Consider the following 18,530-nt stretch of genomic DNA (forward strand, 5'->3'; position numbering starts at 1 on the left):
CCCAGCGTGACTCGTTTCAGACTTGAATAAGATGAGATGTCAACTCCGTCCGATTGAAAAGCTACAGTGCAGACAACAGGACGGAGTGGAAATCAGCATAGAGATGACAATGCGATCGCCACTTTTGCCAGTTTACAATTCAATCAAGTCCTGAACAAAACAAATATTGAACAGCTCAAGCGAGAAATTAGTGTTTCTCGTGAGCCACGGTCAAAAACATCTTGTTAGAGACATATGAACGAAATATTCAATCCAGGATGCACAGAAGAGATGGCCAAAACGAGACCCTGTCACAATTCTTTCGTCCGGGCTTGAAGCCATGTATAAAGTCGTATCCTGGAACCTTTATAATACTCCATTCACTGTCACTATGAAATTGTAGCAAATTTAATGATCTATCTAAGACTACAGATCCCATCCGTCAAAGTCGCAGAGATGGAGGTAAACTCGTCGCTGTCCGTCTCAGCTTGGGCTGGCTTTCATGTTCAGGACTAGGGCCATCCTCTGATGTATATTGAGGCCTCATAATCAATAAAATCCCGTGACTTTGAAGGAAAGACATTGAAAACGATCAGAATATTCCATGTGAACTTAATTTAGCTCGAACTGTCAAATTGAAGCCCAATATTCTGGCTGATCATATTTACATGGACAAACGCTTACCATATTAAGTCCGCTTCAGACATTATCTGCAGTGGGTAATAGTTCAAGGTGTTAGTAGGTACAACAAAATATGGATTTGTGTTAGATTTCATTGACAATAGTTCCCACATTCTTGATTTCATGGCTTTTGCAGAGAGAGGGCACACTCAAGTTCTTCATCCAGTCCCTTCGCTGTATTTGATCAACCGCGGCAGCAAGACCTGTCCATCCGATACCCTGCGTAAATATACCCCAAGTAGTGCATTCATTCCCGCCTTCTCAGCGCGCTCAGCCCAACTGTTAACAGGAATCACTTCAAATGCACCACCTGTCCCGAGCTCCATCAACGACTGCACTTCTTCCTGACCAATTTGCATCTCTCCAGACACGTAGATATACTTGACGTCTCCTGAAAGTGGTTGAATTGCTGTAGACGAATCCACCGACTTTATTATCTGGCTCGCCGCCGACTGTACCGATATGAAGTCGAACATGCCAGACCAAGATCGGGAGTCCGGTATAGCCTTTGTTTCATGGATGTACCGCATGAGATTGCTCATCAAGTCGAGTTCCGGAGCTTCTGGGCCTGTTACGCTAGATGGGCGATGAATCCAAACTGGAAGGCCGAACTGGCGGCTGACGCGTTCTAGATACACCTCACTGACCCATTTGGCAGCGATATACCCATCATCGGGTACTTGAGGTGGAGGATACTGAGCTACCGATATTTCACCGAAGCTGTCCTTGTGCGCAAGGCGTGCGACGCTTGCTGATGAAATGAAGTGGAATGGAACACGTCGCGGCAAGGCCAGCTTGACGAGCTCCTTGGTTGAGGCAACATTGATAAGTTTGAGTGTATGGTAGCTCTTCATGAAAGAGACATCGGCACCGTTGTGAATGATTATGTCGGCGTGGGAAAATACAGATATTGCATCAGGATCGTTAAGACCAAGCTGTGATGCTCCCAAATCTCCTTGATGCACAATCACTTTGTCATCAGAGAATATCTCTGGTAATTGAGACCGATCCTTTCGAACAGCAATGCAGTGTATCAACATAATTCGGTCGTCGTCGATAAGTTGTTGAAGGATCTCTTTGCCGAGGAAGCCAGTGGAACCGGTAAGTACAACGATATTAATACCCAGCGGAGGAGTAGCCGCAGCACCAAAGCTCAGCGTGGTTTGATCCACGTCAGATGAAATCTGTACCTCGTCTTCCCAGTCCACTGTCAGATTAGAGATGGGGGACGACAGGTTTCCTATTCGCGCGGCCATGGCGTGGAGGGCGCTTGCATCAAACAATTGGTACAATGGCACAGAAACTCCGAGTCTGTCTTTGATCAAGCCCTGTAAATTAACCAATGCCAGTGATGAACCCCCGACATGAAAGAAATCTGATGTCGCGCCGATGGAAAAGTGCTTGACAAGACCTTGCGGTAGCACTTCCTGCCACAGGTGACGCAGTGAAGTCTCTGACGGCGTAAGCTCTGTATCATGCGCCTGCTGGTGCGTAGCCTGGGGTATAGGGAGTCCATTGATCGCCAATCGATCAATCTTCCCAGAAGGGGTCAGCGGTATGTGGTCAACTCGAATAAGTGCTGCTGGTCGCATGTATTGTGGCATAGGTAATTCTGCCAGAAGATTTTTCAGGAACTGAGTCGGTTGAGAAGGTGGGTTGTCATCGCAGAGGACCACAAATGCGACCTGGAACTTTTTGCTTTGCTCCAGGTCTGGCTGAGTGCGAACTGAAACAACAGCCTGAACAATCTTCCCACCCGCAGCACGCACAATCGTGGTCTCGATATCTTCCAGGTCCATTCGAATACCACCAAACTTGACTTGGGTGTCACCTTCAATGCGACCCATGATAATCAAGCTGCCATCTTTGCAAAGTTTCCCACGGTCCCCGGTTCGATGAACTGTTGTCCACCCATGATCACGGAAGAATGTACTGGCATGTCGGTCTTGCAAGAAGCGAGCCTTTGTGTCGATTTCGTTGAGGTAACCTTGGCTGACACAAGGGCCACCAATTACCACTTCACCAGGTATCCCAATGGGAACAGGATTAAATCTACCGTCAATAATGTAGACGGAGTAATTGGGTGAGGTGGAGAGAGGCAAGTTGTTCATGGCCGAAGTTGCATCAAGCTGGGTATATGGAACTTCGGCGCTGCTGCATGCCAGCGTGGCTTCCGTTGGGCCGTAAGCATTAATTAACCGCAGGTCTGGTTTGTCGAGCAGCTGGAATTGTTGAATCAGCCCATTCGACAAAGCTTCTCCCCCAGAAATGGTTGTTCTCAGCTGAGAATATCTCAAGACCAGGCGTCCATGCTGAAGCCACCCGAGGTATTCTGCTGGCGTCCCAACCGTAACAGTCACATTTTCAGATGCGATCAAATCGGAAATTGCAACAGGGTCACTGCGAGTCAAGTTGGACGCAATAAGAAGAGTCCCTGCGGTACACAGGGAAATAAATATTTGGGCTAGAGACATATCAAAAGAATAGGATGACTGTTGCAGTATCGTTTCCTCTCCTTCGGCAAGTCTCCATTCACCAATTGCACCTTGAATCTTATGTACCCAGGCCAAGTGCTGGATCCTGATTGCTTTTGGAGTGCCCGTGGACCCACTGGTGTACATAATGACAGCGGTCCCCTCAGGCTCAGCAATGACAGGCACGGGACTTACGGCCGCACCACGGAGAATTGAAACATCAATCGGGTCTGCCTCTGACTTGAGAAGTGAAAATTCCGAACTTGTAGAGGAATCGACCAGGATAACTCGTAGGCGTGAGTCGTTGGTGATCACTGTCAACCGATTCATACCCACTTTTTTGTCCAGTGGAATATATGCTCCACCAACTCGAAGAATTGCTAGCAAGGAGCAAATCCAGTCTATATTTGGGGATTGGAAGATCCCTACTGGCGTTCCTGGTCCGACCCCATTGTCGAGAAGTTCATTTGCAATAATTGTCACCCGATTTTGCATCTGAGAATACGTGAGGACATGGTTCTGTTGATCTTTCAAGGCCGCGCGGCTTCCATAAAGGCGAGCAATTTCATCGACACGGTGAACGATAGTTGCTGGCCATTGATTTTTCATTTCCATACCTGTCCATATTTAGCATAATCTACTGCCCGAGAAGAAAGCGTGGTTGACTTGCCTCTCCCAAGCGACACGGCCAATTCCACATCTTCTTTTGAGTATAAAGAAGGCCAGCTCACTCGGGTTGCTGGATTCTCAACAAAAGATCGCAGAAGGGTGCAATAACTCCGAACAAGAATATCTGCATGCTCCATCTCATACAGATCTTTCCGTACAGAAAGACATAGACTGGTCTCCCCGTTGCTAACGTCGACAACGTCCAAGCTGAGGTCATACGCTGTCTCGCCAGCACCTAACAATTCGCCTTCAGCACGACATCCACAGAACATTCTGGATTCCTGGATCTTTCGTCGATAATTGAAAAATATTTGAAACAAAGGACTGTAGGAGGCTGATCTCGTGACGTATAACACGTTTAAAATGACGTCGAATGGCACACGCGAGTGTGCGAAAGCATTCTGTGCCACGTAGCGGATATCCTTCAATGCTTCCCCAAATGACTGATTTGGCTTTCGCATAAACTGGACAGGAAGAATATTGAGGAAAAATCCAATGCTATTGAGCACATCGCTGTCGGTCCGGTTAGCATCCCCGACTCCAATACAGACACTGTCTATATCAAGATATCCGAGAACCAAAATCTTCCAAATGGCAAGGTAAAAGTGGAATGGTGTCGTTTTGAATACCCGACAGCATTGGTCAACCTTTGCGCAAAGGCTTTCCTCAAGCCGGATCAGCGCAGTATGCGATCTGAACTGTGAGACGCTGGGACGAACTTGAAGCCGAGAAAATGGGAGAAGAGGGATTGGGGGCGGCAGTTCAACAAATTGTCGGCGCCAAAAGTCCAAATCATCAGCCCACACACCAGTCTCATACTCATATAACTGTCGAAGAGTAAAGTCTGGGTACTGTAGCACAGTTGAGGATAGAGGGAAACCTTGGTAGGCCTTTTCAACATCAGACCAGAAATTCTCAAAACTAACCCCGTCCATGTTAATGTGGTGACATCCGAAGATTATCCAATGCTGCTCTGGCGACAAGGAAAGAAGTTGGACGCGAAGAATATCTCCTTGTTCAAGGTCGAACACATGGGCCTTCATCTGCCTTGCAGCTTTGTCGACCTCGTTTTCGTCGATAATTTTGCCGTGTTCCAGACGCAAAATTGAGGTGGCCCAAATACCTTGCATATTCCGCTTCTCTCCATCAGTGAAGAAGAATGTTCTGAGCGCCTCGTGATGCTCACCCACCGATTCAAGGGCCTTGGCGAAAGCATCAATCTGGAGACGCCCAGTTAACCGAATTGTCGTTGTGCTGTTAAATGCAGATTTGTCTTCCACGAAGAAATTCAGGAACCAGAAGCGCGACTGACCAAATGACATGAGAAGCTTTTTTTGAACAATACGATTGGGGACCACCGGACCATAATCATCTGTGTATATGGATGATGCCGGGTCCTCAGTCTCCTCTGAATTGGAGTCTCCTGCTCGCAGAGAAGCAGTGGAACTACCGCTGTAAGCATTGGCCGAGTCCAAGTGTCGTAGCTTCAGAGACTCCATCATCTCCACAGTCAAGGAGCCTGCTTCATCCGCTGACGTTTCATTTGCGGACTCTGGGCCTTCATTATAGACATCCAAAGCGTTTAAATCGTCCAATTGGGAATTTTCAAAGGACCTTGCACCATCACCGACGTTGGGGATCAGGGCATCGGAGAGAAGCTCTGCGGCCGAGGCAAGTAATTCTCGGATTGATACAGCGTTAAAGATTTTCAGCACGGGCATGTCCACTGCCAGTTCCTTCAAGAACCAGGAGCGAAGATCAACTGCAACCAAAGAGTCGATGCCTAACTCGTCAGGGCTCATATCCAACATCGGCTTGTCGGGATCGGCTTGCAACGCGGTTTGGAGCTTTAGCACGAAGCCGTCTGCGATAATCAGCTGACAAGAATATTCATCCTGTCGAGAGCAGTCTTACCTTCTAGAATTCTGATGACTTCCTGACAAGAGACAGCTTCCAAAAGCTGAGCCTTGATGATGATGCCAGCCTTTCCCTTCTTGCCCCCCGCAAGTAGATTACTTGATCTGAATACCAGGTGTTGGAACATAGGGTTGGACACCCAGCTTTTGGACTCATCGTCATCAATTCTCAGTCCACTGCACAGCTCTGCAGCGCCCGATGGGTCTGTGCAAGACAGGACTCCTTCGGCGAAAACTTCATGGAAGTCTTGCTCAGACATCCAGGAATGGCCGACCCGGTAAAGGTAATTCTGCTGGCTCATGTTGAGCTCCCTAGTAACGTAGCCATTACCTACAACGGCACCGATATTGATCGCATAAGCTGCCAAGCCGCGCTTTTTCCGTTGAGCAGCCAGACTGGCCATGAACATGTTAGCTGCATTGTATGCGACTTGGCCAGGGTTACCCGTCGCTGCAGCCATGGACGAGAAGAAGATCATAAATTCGAGGGTGTTTTCCGAGAACAGTTCATCAAGCAAAATGCTGCCATCCACTTTGGGTCGAAGCACTCTCTCAAGCCGGGCGAGATCAAGGTCGGGGAACATTGTGTCTTGGAGTACCATAGCACCCTGGGCAACACCTGCAATTGGAGGCATTGTCCCACAAATATGGCGGTGTGTAGCACGTACAGAACCTCGATCTGTAATATCACTTTTTCAAATGGTTGGTCAGTAATTGCAGATGGGTTAGTGAAGAATGAACACGCGTACCTGGAGAAAACCCGGATTGTGCAACCCCTGGCAGCCATTTGGCGCAGCCACACTTCGTCAACCTTTGGGTTTCGGCTTGAAAGTGCAATGTATCGTGCACCTTGGCGTGCCATCCATTGGCACAGCGACAGACCAAGTCCGCCGGTCAATCCAACAAGCCAATATGTCTTGTCGCTTGAAAATCGGACCTGCACACTGGCGGGCTGAACTTGGGCCGGAAGCTTGCTATCACCCCATTCGACGATAAACTGTGAAGTTGGGGGGTTAACATTCTGTATGAGCTCATGCAAGTAAAGCCTTCCAAATCGGAGCAGATTGACGGGCGCGGGTTCATTTTGGATTCTCATCCAAGTCGCCTGGATCTGGGCAGCAACTTTGCTAGTGGCACCATAAGATTCTGAGGACGAAATTTCACTTGTGAGCGACTGTTCAGTTTGCACGTCACAATTGACCGGTAAACACTGCTTAATGATCGACATGGACTCTTGATCGCCGCCGATATTTACAAAACGAGCAATATCGAGAGGTAAATTCTCCAAAATCTCACGTTTTGTGGCACATGGATGAATGTAAACCCATGGCCACATGCAGGCATCATCTGCCGTTGTCAGAAACACGAGCTGGATGCCTTTCTCGGAGGCGCGTTGAGTCAGAATGGATGCAAACGAGAAGTCCGGATCCAGAACCACCAGCGACTTTCCTGGGGGTACTTGATCAAGCATGGCCGTAGCGAGGAAATGAATATACAGGCTAATTGTTGACTGAATTCCATATTCCACTGATGGTCCGCAACGAACAACCCAGGTAGGTGGGACATGGACGAGAGAGTTCAGAGATTCTGATGCCCCTATGACATGCTCGCCTGTTTGAGGATTGGTCCCAAAGACAAGAAACACACTGGCGTCATCCGTAATCTTGACAGCACGTAGAAGGGAGTGTGTCACAGTAATTTCTGTGCGGTCTGGATACGACACTGTATTCCGGATGTTGTTTTCGTCAATCCGGTATCCTGTTCTGGACCATCGAATAGAGACCAACGAGGTGTCACGATTAATTTCCTTTACTATAGAACGCCTGGAGGAATTATACCTGTCGTTTCTTGTCTGGTTCAGGCGGAATCGTGGAACCAGGAAGTTTCCATCCCTGAAGTCAAGCTCTGGTTCATCGTACCACAAAAGCCTGCCTCTCTCACCATTCTGATTCCAGGTGCCGGCAATCTCAAGCAGCAAAAGTTTCTGAGCTATGAGTCGTCCATTAGCCTCTATCAGTGAATGAAAGTTGAGGCGCTGGATGTGGAGGTGATCCATTTCTGAGACCAGCGTTCTCTGGACACCAGTAAACATGTTGGCATATGGGTTGTCGCCCTGTGCACCATATGTGACCCAAATGATGTTTTTGCTCTGTTTAAACAGCTCTTTGAAGGAATTCACCTTCTCCGATGACATGCTCTTGAACATTGGTTCATCCAATTCGATTAAACTAACCACAGTTCCCATAAAAGGCAAATCGGAAGAAATGAGGTCGATCAGCGAGGGGACATCGCGGATGTGGTTATAATGACGAGCTACTGCTGCTTTGATGTCCTCGACAATGACAGATGTTTGACTGGTCTTGCCCCCAATAATGGTCAATGATTCCAAACCCAGAGCCCGGTGCTCCAGCGCCAATGGTTCTCGCACAAAATGGACTCGATTGTCGACAGCTTGAGTAGCAATCACCGAAAATGGTATCGGTGATTTTGGATGCTGTGGAGATATCGCATCAATTCCGGAGAAACCGGCCTTTCTCATCAATCCCTCCCATGTTTCAATTGAGACTAATGGTGAATTCTGACGGCCTTCATCATAGCCCATCCACCAGCCAGGGAGTCCCCCAAGGACGAGACCAAAATGCATAACATCCGGGTTGGTCAGTTCAAGTAAGAGTAGATATCCGCCGGGTTTGAGAAGGCGGCGAACATTGGACAATGCGGCTTCAAGCTGTTTGGTTGCATGGAGCGCCAGTGATGCTATTATCAGATCGAATGATTCCTCTGCATAGCCTTGCTCGATGACATCCTTCTCAATGTCCAGCACTCTGAAGGTCATTTTGGATAAACGGTCGCTGAATCTCTCCTGGGCGTCGTCGAAGAGTGCATTTGAAATGTCAGTATATGTGTACGAAGAGAAAGCAGTGTTCATTTCTTTCAGAATGAGATCGGTTGTGGCGCCGGCGCCGGCCCCTGAAATATCGGTCAGTATAGATGCGTATTTGGTGTTTAGGTTCAACTAACCGATCTCCAGGACGCTCATGTGCGGGTATCGATAGCTGATTTGACCAGCCATTCTAGCCATTTCCTTGAGATAATGATGGATCCCAAGTGTGTTGGCGTAAAATTCATTCAGCATGTTCTCCTCTGTTAATACGTCCATAATGTTCTTCTCTCCGCGGATAACTGAAGGAAAGTTCTCGCCAACTGCATGAATAATTTTGACGTCAATAGAGTCGGGATAGCTATTACGGTCAGGTCTCAGATCGCAATATTTTGAGGAGTGGCCAGGTTCGTACCGGCTCAAAATCCGATCGGCATCCTCCTTTGTATCATTCGCCCATTGAGATTTAGCAAAAGGATGCTGTCCTGACTTAACCAAGGACAGGCAATGTTTGACATTTGAAAGCATATGAACGTGGTGCCATGTAGCCCCAGAACGTTCTGTTGGTGTGATAGAGAGGTCAAGGTTCTTCAAATGGAAGTGTGCTAATCGTTCCAAGTCCAGGGCCAGTGTGAAGTTTTCTTGGAACCAGTCCCTATCTGAATCAAAGGCACTTACTTTCGGGATTTCATTTCCCCATGTAATCTCCGTAAAAAGCTGGACATCGCTGGCAGCCGTGGGAGGGGTGAGTGGCGTGGTATGAAGGCCTTGAAGCTGAAGAATGGTGGCCCCGTCCGCAGAAAAGAGGTTCACATCACCCGATAACTCGGAGAATTTTGCAGATCCTACTATGGAGTGAAATGGAAGACTTGCTCCGGGGCCCCCGAATTCCACCCAGCCAGAGGGGTTAATGCGCACACAATCAATCTTGGTTGGCAGGTAAATAGTGCGCAATCTTCCGTCACCAGGAAAGCAATATGCTAGCATGATGGATTGGATTGCACCATCCAGTGACGCTGGGTGAATGAGCAACGGACGTTCGCTTTGGTCTCCAGTCGGGACAGCGACCAACCCGGTGGCTTCATCCATTTTTCTGCTCAAGTCTGAGAGCGCTTGAAAAGGACCTGTATAACTGAACCCGATATTTGAGACTGACTGGTAGAATCGGTCGGATTCTAGGTCCAAAAAGCGATCATAGGTGCCCTTCCGAGGAGGGAGCACATCTTGCCTTGGTTTGCCAAAAACAATCTGTATTTGCGCAGACGCATGAAGTGCTAGAGAAGAAAATGTCCTGTTTGCAGCGGAATAGCATGAGAATGTTGCTTTGACACGGTCGCTTCTGCGCTCGATGATCTTGAGGTCAAAAATGGTCTCAACTCCAGTATTCTCCTCGAGTACCAAAGCTTGCCGAATGATCACATCGTGGAAATCCATCAATTGGACTGTTTCCAGGGCGTATTGTCGCAGAATACATTCAACCGCTGCAGAAATGTAACCTGCTGCGGGGAAGACCATCTGTCCCTGAACTTGATGGTCTGCGAGCCATGGAATCTCCCGAGGATTGAGGTAGTTGCGCCAACGCAGTTGATCTATCGTCCCATCAGAACATCTGATGCCCAGCAGGTGGTGAAATTCCTCTTGTGTTGCTCGGAATGTAGTTGATAAACGAGACTCGTGCCAGTAGACGCGGTCGTGGTCCCAACAATAGGAAGGAAGTCCCTTCATCAGCTTAGGGGGATCACCAACGCCACCCGCTCTTCGGTCAAAGCTTGAAAAGTCCACTGCGTTCTCTCCAAGCGTCGCCCACAATGATCCAAGAGAAGAGGTAAATACCTCACGGTCGTTCTTATTCCGACTCAAAGTTCCCGAGTAAGGTATTGTGTTGCCGGAGATCTCTTGAACTGTTTCCTTTACAGGTCCCTGTAGCGCCGGGTGGGGTCCAATCTCCAACGCCATATCAAAAGGACCAGCTGCGCCAACAGCGTAAGAAATTGCCTGGGAGAACAGCACTGGGTTCACCATGTTGTTGCTCCAGTATGTGTCTACGAGGTTATCCCTGACATTTTCAATGTCATCCACATAGACACTGGATATCCAGGTGGCGCTGTCACTGGGACGAGATTGAATGTGCACGCCGCACTTCCGAACAGCCTCGACGTAAGGGTCACTACAAGGCATCATGTGGTGAGAGTGGTATGCTTTGTCCACTTTGAGCCGTCGATTGAATTTCTTCTCGTCCTGGAAGATCTCTATCGCCTCGTCGATAGCGTCTGCATCTCCGGAAAGCGTGACACTGGTCGAAGAGTTGCTACAAGCAACGCAGATCCGTTTATCGAGGGTCGGCATTTCACAGAGCTCTTTCGCATCTTCAAAAGATGTGCCAGCAACCATCATGGCACCCTGGACGCCATTGTGAGCGCCAGAATACTGCAATGACCAGCCACGATAGTATGCAATTCGGATAGCATCCTCGGCACTGATATAGTTTGCAGCAAAAGCTGCAGCAATCTCCCCCGATGAATGGCCTACAACAGTGTGAAATTGGATGTTCGCCGCTCGGAGGAGTTCCACTAGCACAATTTGAATCGCAGTGCACAAGGGCTGAGAAAATTCACCTTTGCCGATTTGAGACGAGGCGGCATCCTTGAGAAGCTCCTCCTTTAGAGACCAAGAGGGGCGATGCTCTTTTGGAAGCTGTTGCAAAGACTTTTCCAAACGCGATACACAATCAACAGCCATGGGAGAGCTGACCAGCAGCTCTGCACCCATTCGAGCCCATTGTGCACCCTGTCCGGTAAAAATACCGAGCAGCTTCAACTTGTGAACACTCGAGATTTGGGCGCCAGTCGAGATTTCAGACGATGATTGCGTGGCTTTGTCAAGCCTTGCTTCCAAATCCTCCACGCTCGACGCTGAGACAGAAAACCGAACAGGCAGTGTTGACCGGCGACAGGTCAGCGTCCATGACAGATCTCGCAGATTCACACCCTGATTCATCTTAAGGTATTCCGAGTAGGATGACAGGGTTGAAAGAAGTGATTTTTCGGAGGCTGCAGAGAAGTTAAACGGCAACATATTCACAGCCTCGGGGCATGGCATAGCATTCAACGACATATTCGAGTCGAATGTCTCCAGAATCGCGTGGGCATTGGCTCCACCAAATCCAAAGCTGTTCACACTGGCACGGCGAGGTACTCCGCTTGGAAGTTCAGGCCAATCCTGAGCGGATTTGAGGATTTCGAGGTCGTTGTAGAACGGCCGGACAGTCGGGCTCAGCTCGTTCAACAGGAGATTGGGTGGGATTATTCCGCATTGCAATGCCAATGATGCCTTTAGAACAGCCGCGAGGCCAGCCGTGCCTTCAGTATGGCCGATAACGGTCTTGATTGAGCCAACATATAAGGGCAATTCCTGTCCTGACCGTCGGTAGTAGTTTGCGGACGGGCCAAAAAATGCTGTGCTGATCGCTTCTGCCTCAACGGGGTCACCCGCCGGCGTCCCTGTTACCGTCAGCAAATTTATGACCGATATTTGGGGAGTTATTGTGTTCCCTTATCACTCACCGGTTCCATGAGCTTCGAAATACTGTGGGCGGTCACTGGGCTTCGACAGATCGAGGCCCGCTCTGGCATATGTCGTTCGAATAAGATCCGCTTGGGCCACAGGATTCGGCATAGTGATTCCTTTTGTGCGTCCGTCCTGGTTTGTGCCGGTCTCTCTGATAAGACATTCGATGTGATCGCCATCTGCTAGCGCTGCACTCAATGTCTTGAGAATGACGGCCGCAATCCCGTCACCGCGTGCATAGCCATCCGCGTCCTTGTCCCACATGCGGGAGCGGCCATTGGGCGAAAGCATCTTCAGTTTGCTCTCCGCGACGTATTGCTCAGGGCCTAGTAGGAGGTTTGTTCCTGCTGCCACTGCCACGCTGCTTTCACCACTTCGTAAGCTCTGGACTGCCTGGTGTAGTGCAATCAAACTGGATGAACAGGCTGTGTCGATGGTCATAGAGGGCCCATGCCAGTCAAAGAAATAGGAGATCCGATTTGAGAGAATACTCCTTGCTGTTCCTGACGCAAAGTACGTAGGTAGACTTTGGACATCTCGTCCAAGAAGGTCCGCATAGTCGTTCGTCATCAAGCCAACATAAACTCCCGTGTCGGAGCCTTGTAAGCGCTCCATTGGGATGCCAGCCGATTCCAGGCATTCATAGACAGTTTCCAGTAACAGGCGCTGTTGGGGATCAATCGAATTCGCCTCAACTGGTTTGGTCCCAAAGAACTGCGCGTCAAACAAGCGGTGATCCTCAGTCAGCACATAGGAGTGGCGGACATTGGTGGTACCATGGTGGAGACCGTCCGGGTGATAGAATGCCTTGGTATTAAAGCGACTTTCAGGGATTTCAGTCAAGACATCTCGCGGGTCCTTGAGCAAGTCCCACAGTTTGGAGGGTGAGGTCGCATCACCGGGAAACCGACACGCGCTTCCCACGATGGCGATGGGCTCAGTTGCAGCCATCATGGATACTTTGAAGTTTCACGTGGCTCGGTGCAACCAACAAAAGAGGTTGGGTATGTAAAGAAATCTAAAGGGTATCAATTCTAGAGAACCGCACGAGAAAATGCTCTGCAATTTTAGCTGCGACATTGCGAGATACATATCAAGATACCCGTCAAGTCCTCTGTTTGCGATCGTTCGGACCTTGAGGTTCCTGTCAGCTAGCCATTGCGCTCAGTTCAAGCCGACTCCGATGGGCTGCGCCTGGCAGATGGCGCGAAACCAGACGAATCACAATGTAAGCTGTCAGTCAAACCAGAAATCCGCCATGTGAGCGAAAATGGTTCCTGCTTTGCTTGCCACAACATCTGCCGTTTTTTGCGGTCCAGATCGATTGCCACGAGACTCATTCAGGGGTCATAGGCTGAGGTGGTTCTTGTTAGAACTAGTTCAGTTCCCGAGGACCGACTCCGACTCCGAAAGCAGTTTGTCGAGTGTATGAGGTCCCAGCTCTAGGACATTTGGGGAATACAAACTTGACAGGCCAATTTGGAATAGACAACGTCCTTGTTCGCCATTAGTCCGCGGCTCGGTTAGCCTGGTTCCATCGCTCCCTTCTGCATTTCTAGAAGGTCCATGGAGCTTAAGCGTTCTCCGCCGCCCTGCGTATACATGATCACATTGTTGTCCGGCCCTAATGATGGCCGCCTGCTTGGGGGTGGCGCACGGCCCGCGAAGCGTGTCAACCAGCAAAATAAGCAACGCGCGCCCCTGTCTACGGCAGCCGATTCCCCTGGCGATAAATAAGCACGCCAGTCACAATGAAGCGTCTAGCGGCGTTTATGGGTGCGTTCGCTTAAGCAGCCTCACTTGGCAATAAACCCTGATCCTGGTCTCCGATTCGTCTGCAGGTTTTGGTTCGGACGGCCCTACGGGATTATTTGGGCGGACAAGGGTGTTGTTGAAGGTGCGTTTTGTCACGGGGGTCTTTTTCCCTCGAGTCTTGAAAATTTATGGATTACCTCTAAGGCAAGGTGCATAGCGCAAGGGTTCTCCCATGGTTGACGGAATCCACGAGATCTCATCAAGCATATGCCGTTTGGTCGAACAGCAGCGTTTCTAATCGAATGGACCTATGCAACACGTCCAGCCCCAGTTGTTGCACAACCAAAAGAAAGCGGTAGGACAATGGGATTCGAGAGACTACTAAGATGGGAAAAATGCACCACTTGCCGTGTTAATGCCAACCTCGTCGGTAAATTCATTTGCCGGTAACTAGCTGCTCAATAGATATACACAAATTCATCATTCTGTCGGTCGGTAAGATCCAGGAACGCGTTATCGCCTACATTGGCGGTCTCGTGCCCAGTCTCATCATCCTTCATATTGCCCTCCTCGATTTCATGATAATGGTTTTGCATGGAATGGTCCACCATCACTGCTTTCTTGCCATTTCGGACCCGGCGGCGGGCCTGCTGTTGATTCAAAAAGACCAGGTTAGCCCATTGGATGAGCACGATCGCAGCTAGCGCGCAGAAGATGCCCAGGCAAGCGCGCAGGCCCGGGTGGTACGTAGGCGCGTCCTTCTTGCTAAACAGTAACGGGCCAACAATATTTCCTGCCGAGGAGGCGGCATTGTACAAACTCATGGCAACAGATGTCTTCGTGCTTCCAGCCGTGTTTCCAACGATCCACGTCACGATCAGCGGGTTACCTCCGAAGAGGAACGCAAGCAGGTAATAACCCGCCAGCAGGGCACCCTGCACTGATTTGGTCCGGGCAACCGCATACAAGATGGCCAGGCCGGCCACCACAGGCAGCATAAAAGCGGCCAGAATGACTCCCTTCAACCGAGCAACCTGTGCCAGATAACTCGCTAGCAAGATGACGATGAACTGTAATGCCCCAAATGGCATGTTCAATAAACTGGTAGTGTACGCGTCGTAGCCCAACCCGTCCAGGATAAGCGGGCCGAAGGTATTCGTGACGCTGGCACCGATGTTAAGCAGCATCGCCATCCCAATCCAAAGATAGGTCTTGAGTTCTAATCCCGCCTCCAAGACATGCCTGGCCTTGAATTCGCGGTTTCCGGTCCCGGTCTGGTTGGCGCGCAGACGCTCCCGGGCCTGGCTTTTCTCCTCTTCCGTGAAGAACCGGGCCGACATGATATCATTATCCAGGCGCCAATAGACAAATGGGGCAGACACAACGGTCACCAAGCCTACAAAAAGAAAGATGCTATAGTTGCGTGAGATTACCTCCCACCATTTAGGGACAAAGCACGTACATTTGCCAGGGTTTCAACAGGTCGGATTGGATGTGTCCCAGGCCGTAGGATAGGGCGGCCGCGATTATCGTTGCCAGTCCATTAGTGCTGTACCAGGCGGCGATGCGCAGAGGTTGTTCTGCACGGCGGTACCACTGGCTGGTGATGATGCTAAATAGAGGCAAGCATCCGGCCTCGAACAGCCCTAGGAAGAAACGTGCGGCCATCAGGGAGCCAAAGTTGTGGCACGCGGCCATGCACGTCTGGGCAATGCCCCATCCAAGGCACAGCACGGGCATCAAGATCTTGTGCGGTACCTTGACGATCAGAAACGAGGAGAAGGGCTGCCAGGCCAGCTGGGCGATGGGGGCGATGGACCCGACCAACGAGTACTGGTTGCCCGTGAGCCCCGTGTCCTCCTGCAGGCCAAAGGTTGCACCGTAGCCCAGCACGGACTTGTCCAGAATTTGCAGGAAATAGACCCAAATCAACACGACCAGAATGGTCTGATCGGTCTTGCGCCGAATGCGCTTGCTGTCCTCGTCTGTCAAGGGAACCCGCTGGATGCCCGGGTCGACGGGCACATCTTTGGGCAGATTCGGGGCATCGTCGTGGGCAACGTCTGGTTTGGACATGGCGGGCGTCCGGGTGGAAGAAAGAAGGGAGCCGCGGGAAGCACAGCAGGTTTAATGTAGGGATCACAGACGACCCCCACGGATCCCCCACGGCTCCTGTCCCCGCATTTCCCCCACGAATCTAGCCGGACCGGGTTTGGTGCACCCCGGGCGCATTCCAGATCCCGTAATTACAGTGTCCATCATCGTCAGAAGCCACAGCCGAGGGAAACCGAGACCGATTATGGGCGTGGGGGAAGGAAATAAGGTTGGGGACTAGACGGTCCTTACTAAACCGAAGTGAAAGGGTGTGTAAAAGGGGGTGGAACGGCTAGTATTGGTAGTCACGGTTGGCAGTATCGCTGACCAAGACGAAAACAAGCTAACTATGTATCCAGGACATATCTATAGGCCCTTGGGGCCTCCCAGAGCTGGTGGTAGGTTAGTTAACCCGGGGTAAGCTAAAAGATATATATCTAGACCTATCAACCGCCCACCAGTCTCAAGTCTTCTGCGGATCATGCCCCCGGTTTTTAATTGACCGATAACTCTTGCTATTTGGGGTCCTGCTTGGGGTTCTCCTCCTGTGCCAAATGACATTGCAATAGCACACAACCCGACGCATATTGTCGATGTCTTTATCCTTGTAGCTGGATGTGGCGCGACTGGGGTTATGCCCAAGAATGTCCACGATCTTCCGGTCACTACAATCCCGTCAGTTATGGTCAAAGACGGGACTAGTACTGCACTCCGATTCACCTTTCATGGCCGATCGCAAAGCCTTGAACTCGGCCCCAGAATTGATCATTTTAGCTGCCAGTTGCGTATTTTGTTGATCCCCCTCATGGACCGACAGTCCGTAGCCGATCGATCCGACACCCCGATGCGGGGCGAAAGAGTTGTGATCGAGAAACCAAGACACCTATATCAAGGCCCTAGCCCCTCGTGTCTTTGCTTTTCCAGGTCACAAGCTGTCGTTACGACTTCTTATAAAGACGCCCCGAGTTATTTCAATTCGCTCATTGCACATACTGCAACCATGGCGCCCGGACTGGTCGATACGGATGCCCCGCACCCTTCGTCGACTGGAGTCAAGCGGTCCATCTTCCCAGACGGCCTCAAGACCACGGGACAACAGCCCCCCGTGTATTCTCAAGTTCGTCCGTACTCCGAATTTCCCAAGGTGCAGACGGGACCTACTGTGTGGAAAGCCGAAGACTATCGCAACAACCCCGAGCTCTGGACCCATGAATTCAGCGCCGAGGAGATTGCAGAAATCAGTGCAGCGGCCGATACTTTTATCGCTGACGGCACGCCTCTGACTGGGATCACCAAGGTATGATTGCTGGACTCTCTTTGCTACCCTGTGGTGGGGGATCGAAACACTAAATGAGAGTCCCGCAGAGTAACTTCCCACTTCCCAAATTGTCGATCCGGCTGGAAGAGCTGCGGAAAGACCTGCTGGACGGTAAAGGCTTCTGGTTGTTCCGTGGTCTTCCCGTCGCGGAATGGGACCTTCAAAAAAGCGCCACTGCATACATGGGCCTGGGTACCTATCTCGGGTACTTTGTAAGCCAAAATGGAAAGGGTCATGTTCTCGGTCATGTCAAAGATTTGGGAGAGGACCCGACCAAAACTGACAGAGTGCGGATCTACCGTACAAATGCTCGGTATGTAGGGACATGACTATAGCAGGAACATTGATGCTGACCAGCGACCAGGCAATACTTCCACACAGATGGGTCGGACATTGTTGGCCTTCTCTGCATTGCGAAGTCCATGTCGGGAGGCGAATCAGATATTGCGTCCACACACCACCTTTTCAACGTGCTGCAGGAGAGACATCCTGACGTCGTTCAAACATTGTGCGAGCCCAACTGGTACTTCGATCGCAAGGGCGAGGTGAGCGAGGGCGAAGAAGGCTGGATTCGAGGCAGTATTTTCTATCTGGAAAATGATCGAAGCTCGAACCCTCGTGTCTATGCACGATTTGACCCCATGAACGTGACGTCGCTTGCACGCTTCAACTCCGGGCCCAATGCATCCATTCCGCCATTGTCGGAGAAGCAGAAGTATGCCATGGAGGTTTTCGAAAAGACCTGCGGTGAACTGGCCCTCCATATGATCCTTGCACCTGGAGACATCCAGTTCCTGAGCAACTCTCAAGTGTTCCATGCCCGAACGGCGTACACGGATCATCCCCCGGGTGCCGTAGATGAGAATGGCCGGCCGGCCCGACGCCGACATCTGATGAGACTCTGGCTGTCTGCGCCAGAATCCGAAGGTGGTTGGAAGCTGCCATATCGTGACAGTCTGGAGAAGAAGCGCGGTGGCATCCAGGTCAATGACACGCCGCCTGTGTGTCCTTTGGACGCCGAGTAACGGTTCCAATAATTTCATAATCAATGTACGAGTTAAATATGACCATTTTGCTAGGCGAATTTTATTGAACAAACAGTACCATCGTAACACTTGGATATAATCTAGAATTTCACCCCAGCATGGCGAAATGGTTCTGTACCCAAAATGTCATGACCATGCCTTGACCCCATG

General features: G+C 50.3%; 3 protein-coding genes across 3 annotated transcripts; 1 reads left to right on the plus strand and 2 right to left on the minus strand.

The window, feature by feature from the left end:
• Positions 1 to 818: 818 nt before the first annotated feature.
• On the minus strand, positions 819 to 13,118 carry N7474_007548 (uncharacterized protein; the record flags this gene model as incomplete). The annotated part of the gene is made up of 6 exons (XM_057198958.1): positions 819 to 3,751; positions 3,805 to 5,667; positions 5,718 to 6,409; positions 6,469 to 8,689; positions 8,741 to 12,100; positions 12,164 to 13,118. The coding sequence occupies 6 exons, from the start codon at positions 13,116 to 13,118 to the stop codon at positions 819 to 821; spliced, it is 12,024 nt and encodes a 4,007-aa protein (XP_057052398.1).
• Positions 13,119 to 14,380: 1,262 nt separating this feature from the next.
• On the minus strand, positions 14,381 to 15,998 carry N7474_007549 (putative MFS transporter; the record flags this gene model as incomplete). Its single annotated transcript, XM_057198959.1, has 2 exons — positions 14,381 to 15,335; positions 15,385 to 15,998. The coding sequence occupies 2 exons, from the start codon at positions 15,996 to 15,998 to the stop codon at positions 14,381 to 14,383; spliced, it is 1,569 nt and encodes a 522-aa protein (XP_057052399.1).
• A 1,018-nt stretch (positions 15,999 to 17,016) lies between these two features.
• N7474_007550 (TauD/TfdA family dioxygenase) lies at positions 17,017 to 18,359 on the plus strand (the record flags this gene model as incomplete). Its single annotated transcript, XM_057198960.1, has 3 exons — positions 17,017 to 17,313; positions 17,382 to 17,647; positions 17,699 to 18,359. 3 exons carry the CDS (start codon positions 17,017 to 17,019, stop codon positions 18,357 to 18,359), a joined length of 1,224 nt encoding a protein of 407 aa, XP_057052400.1.
• Between the last annotated feature and the right edge of the window lie 171 nt (positions 18,360 to 18,530).

The sequence above is a fragment of the Penicillium riverlandense genome, assembly GCF_028828495.1.
Source record: "Penicillium riverlandense strain IBT 135883 chromosome Unknown utg000006l_segment0_segment0, whole genome shotgun sequence".
NCBI classification, from domain to species: Eukaryota; Fungi; Ascomycota; class Eurotiomycetes; order Eurotiales; family Aspergillaceae; genus Penicillium; species Penicillium riverlandense.